The 4,864-nt window shown below is 38.4% G+C and overlaps 1 protein-coding gene across 2 annotated transcripts; it reads left to right on the forward strand.

The window, feature by feature from the left end:
* The first annotated feature begins 290 nt into the window (after positions 1-290).
* Positions 291-4,266, forward strand: LOC137747377 (BTB/POZ domain-containing protein At3g50780). Of its 2 annotated transcripts, none has more exons than XM_068487476.2 (3): positions 291-631; positions 1,077-1,975; positions 2,940-4,266. In XM_068487476.2, exons 2-3 carry the CDS (start codon positions 1,319-1,321, stop codon positions 3,879-3,881), a joined length of 1,599 nt encoding a protein of 532 aa, XP_068343577.2. In that variant the 5' UTR covers positions 291-631; positions 1,077-1,318; the 3' UTR covers positions 3,882-4,266. The 2 variants fall into 2 exon arrangements, with proteins under 2 accessions (XP_068343577.2, XP_068343579.2); XM_068487478.2 differs by having other exon boundaries at positions 450-860.
* The last annotated feature ends 598 nt before the right edge of the window (positions 4,267-4,864 follow it).

Raw genomic sequence — 4,864 nt, forward strand, 5'->3', positions numbered from 1 at the left:
TTAAAATTTAATCCAACAACTACAAACAATGATTCACTTTATAAGTTATAATAATTTTAATTGTTGAATTAAATTTTAAAGGTTTGAATTGTTTAATGAGTAAGACTTGATGGAAGGGACCTAGTACCCTCTTTTACCTTTAGTCAAAGATCAATTTGGCAGATACAAATTTCAAAGATCCACTTCAGTCTTTGGATCAATGTACACATCAACTCAACAAGAAAGCGATGCTCCTGACAAAGAAATATATTCACATTAATAACTTTTGTAATAAGAATATTATTTTATTTAACATAAGAGAAATTGTTATAGGTATTTCATAAATTCAAAAAGCCTAGAAAATCTAGCAACGTTCCACTTCCAACAAAGCCAGCACAAGGAACAATATTGAACAGAGAAAAAGTTGCAGCCAAAAACATAAAGAACACAGAAAAGAGTAATAGAAAAATGATGAGAGACAAGTGTAAGGCATGCCTGTTTGGTTACTGAGAAAGTATTTTCTACACACAGAGAGAGAGAGAGAGAGAGAGAGAACATCTGCATCTGCATTTGCAGCAGAGAGATAATCATCATCAAAAGTATAGCCTGTTGAAGTGTAAAAACACAACCCATGAACCATCAATCTCTGCAGGTTTCTACTTTTCTTCTTTTTCTTTTTGTTTTTCTTTCTATTATATTTTTTTTTATTCCTTTTGGGTTGTGGGCTTTCTTAGCTTTACTAATTAAAGGCTCTCTATTACTAATCATTCCTCCCTGCAAATATCTGTTCACTGGTTCCCTTGATGCTTGACATCGAGAGCCTCCCATTCAATCACTTTAAAAATAAATATTCAGAGGGCTCTCAGATTAACCAGTTCTTGGTGAGTTCTCTCTTTTGGGTTTCAAATTCTTTTCAAATTGGGGGAAAAAAAATCCATCTTTATTCTATTTTGTTAATTGTTTGTGGGTTTCTGTGTTGGATTTGATCTGTGGTTTCTGTGCTTTTGAATCCGTTTAGTGCCTTCAAACTTTGTTCTTACTTTTCTGCTGTTTAATTCTTAAAAAGATTGCATCTTTTGTTTTTTTTTTTTTTCCAGAGAAATCGCTGGCTGGGTCGGTTCAGTTTTCACTGAAATGCAATTCTTGCTGTGGAGTAAGTGATTTCTCAGTTTAGGGTTCTTAGAATCAACCTCGAAGTCTCACCTTTGTACCTCTCATGCTTGTGAGTTTACATTGTAATGAGACCCTTTTGAAGAGGAAGAGAGTTTTGGTTCCAAAACTTTGTATTGGGGATTTACAGCAATGTGCTAACTGTAATTGCTGTAAGTTCTTGTGAAATATGGCTGAAATTAGACTTAAGAGGGTAGAACAAGGCCAAGTCAAGATTAGAAATGTCCCAATTGCCGTGACGCCGGAAGGTTTTTGGTGCTGCCCTTCTCCTGTTGTTTTTCAAAAGAACCTAAAAGCTCACAATTCCATGCACAAACCCAAGCCCTCATCACCACCACCACCACCACCACCCAAGGAAGCAGCTCACAGAAAACAAACCCCACTGAGTGAGAAAGAGCTAGCCTTTATCCCGTCGAGATCAGCGAGTATTTCTGATGGTCTACGGGGTGTTGGTCCTGAGGCGCCGGATGCGCCGGTGGTTAGTGCATCTATGGTTCCGGAGAGAGTGCCCAGGCCCAAAGTTGAAAATTTGCCTAGGAAGGTAGCAATTGAGTTTGGTGAACCTGGAACTAGTGATATGAAGGTTGTTTTACTTGGAAAGCAGGGATTTTGCGTGAAGTTGAGCGTTCACAAGAATGTTCTGGTTGAGCATAGCAACTTTTTTGCTGATAAACTTTCTGAACAACAGTCTGGTTCAACTTGTCTTAACATGGAAGATTGTGATGATGTTGAAATATATGTTGAAACCGTTGGATTGATGTATTGCAAAGACATGAGGCAACGGCTGATGAAACAAAGTGTCTCGCGTGTACTCCGCATTCTAAAGGTAATACGCTGAACTGTGTAATGCATGATTCATCTCACTTCTGTGGATTGCAAAATTGCTGTTTTTATTGTTGGTTATGCGTTAATGCCAAGATACAAAACCAATTACCTCAGTCTTTCTGCTACTGCTCTTCATTATTTTGATATATTTTGCGTTGGTTATACTTTTCATACTCTTATGTGTATTACTTTTAGGAGCTCCAGCCGTCGGGTGGAATCACCAAATCCCTCCTGTTTCGGATATATACTTGTTACAAATTTTCATGTCACTTATAATATTAATTAATACAGAGTGCATATGACGGACATGGAGTTGATATAAGCTTTATTGCACTGTACTGTGGCTTATCATTTAATCATATTGTAGAAATCTTTCTCCCTTTTATTAAGAGAAATATCAATGCACGGGAATTGTTTTTTAAACATGTTTAGACAGAATAAAGGTGCTTCATCCCTGCACAGTGGTGATTCGGTAGATTTTGTAAGTGGCCTTTGCAAACTGTTTGGTTATATCGAATCTAAAATGTGGTTCGTCACTATCGTGTGATATTTTTTTAGCTTAGGATTTTGGCATCTTCCATTTCAGCACCCTATATCCATTTTGAGATGCAGATTGATTGTTTTATCTGAATGGCCCTTCTTAATCATATGTGATTAGCTAGAAAGTTTGGCTTCGTTAAGTTCATCGATAGGGATCAAATTGCTCCATGTTTTGGAGCGTTCATTAAGTTCATTAAGCCAATGGCCGCTGATACTAATAGGGTTTTTTTTTGACATCAGATTTGATTGTTGTTAAGATGGTTCGAAAAGTGGGTAAATGAACTCTTATAATGCAAAGAAGTAGAATCGTTTAGATTATCATATACCATCATTCAGTAGGTTTTGTATATCTCTCGTCAGCTTACCTGTATTTTCATTTTTCATCTTGCCTCCCTAACCTGAATCTTAATGGCACCTTCTTTCAGATTGCAGAACTACTTGGCTTCAACTCGTGCATGCAGTCATGTTTAGAGTACTTGGAAGCAGTCCCGTGGGTTGGGGACGAGGAAGAAGAAAAAGTTGTCTCGTCAGTCTTGCGACTCCAAAGTGAGGGTATTGGGGTCACTCCTGTACTGAAACGAGTCTCGTCCGACGTTTCTAAACCCCAAAAGGACACACTTTCCCACATAATTGGACTTGTTCTTGCAAGCAATGAGGAGAGAGGCAGGCGTGAAATGAAATCTGTAGTGCTCAAGCTCCTTAAGGAGAACAACAGTGCCTCAAGCTCTCAAGGTTCAGCTAACGTCTGCAATGAAACACTGTATAACTCGTGCAGAAGCTGTGTGAACTTGCTGTTGTCCCTATTCAAGCACGCTGCAGAGCCAGAGTCTTCTGATAAACCTGTCGACAACAAAGAACCTGTGGTGAAGCAAATAGCTTTGGGAGCTGATAACCTCTCATGGTTGCTTGAGATTTTGGCTGACAAGCAAGCCGCAGACGAATTTGCAGTAATGTGGGCTAGCCAGCAAGAATTGGCAGCCTTACATACGAAGCTGCCTATTGTGTCTCGTTACCATGTTAGCTGTATCACAGCAAGGCTGTTTGTTGGCATTGGTAGAGGGGAGCTGCTGCCATCTAAGGATACCCGTCTGCTGTTGTTACAAACCTGGCTGCAGCCATTGATTGACGACTACAACTGGCTGCAACATGGGTGCCGGTCATTTGACAGAAAGGTTGTTGAAGAAGGAATTGGTAGGACAATCCTCACTCTGCCTCTAGAGGACCAGCAAAGTATTATGCTTTCTTGGTTGGGAAGTTTTCTCAAGGCTGGCGACAGCTGCCCGAATCTTCAGAGGGCGTTCGAAGTGTGGTGGAGGAGAACTTTCGTTAGACCATACATGGAAGGACAAGGTAGTTCCGCCCAGTAAGATAGCTCATTGACCTCACAGTAGACGTAAAGACTACAGAAATACCGTAACCAGTGGGAGTAATGTTTGTAAAAGTAGTGGTGTGCTCCATAGTATGTGGAAGAACAGAAGAAGGCTTGGAATATTTCTCATTTTCTGAAGGCTAACATGACATATTTATGTGTGAAGTCAAAAGAGTGAAGTACTGGAGGATTTTTGAGAAATTCCTGGAAGTGAACTGCTTTATGTGATGTAAGAAACTGCTTTTGTATTGGTGATGTGATGTGGGTTGATTGTTTCATGTGGAAATTGTTGAAAGATAAGAGTTAGTTGGACTTGTTGCCTCATGTGATCATGTATAATGTACCAAGTTTAATATTATCAAGGGCTTTAGATTATTTATAAATTTCAAGGTCGGTGATATTAAACCAATTGGTACTTTGTATGATTAAACCGCTTATTCTTCATTTCATTTTTAGAGGGAAGAATTATTTTTCGGGGATATGGTCGAACGGTTGATAGCTTCACTCTTGAAAACTGGTATAGTTTGAAACGAAGAACTATCGAGGGTTCTATTCGTAAAATTTGTGAACAATATCAATTGATTCGTAAATTTGGTCCATGAACTAAAGAATTTGTGAGTATTGGTTCCTTGAACTTATCACAATGTAGAGCAATAGTTTTTTGAAATAACACCCTTAGGCTAACTCCAACTCATCGCCTAAAACCTATAAAAAGCTAGATTTAGGCTAAGATCAGTGGTGGAGCCCCCACTCACATGGGTGTATCTCCTCCCACTTGTCTGCCAATAATATTGAGCCCACCGGCTCTTTTGGTTGATCAACAGCTCACATTCAAATGGGCTGTTGGTTATCTAATTGTTTACATTTAATTTAGTTAATATTTTTGTTTTATATTTATAAATTTATTGAATCCAACTATTAAAAGAATTATAAAAAATTATTTAACTCAAAATTCACCCAAAAACTCTATAAATACCTATA

Source organism: Pyrus communis, chromosome 2, assembly GCF_041283825.1.
Source record: "Pyrus communis isolate YQ-2024b chromosome 2, ASM4128382v1, whole genome shotgun sequence".
In the NCBI taxonomy this organism is placed as follows: domain Eukaryota; kingdom Viridiplantae; phylum Streptophyta; class Magnoliopsida; order Rosales; family Rosaceae; genus Pyrus; species Pyrus communis.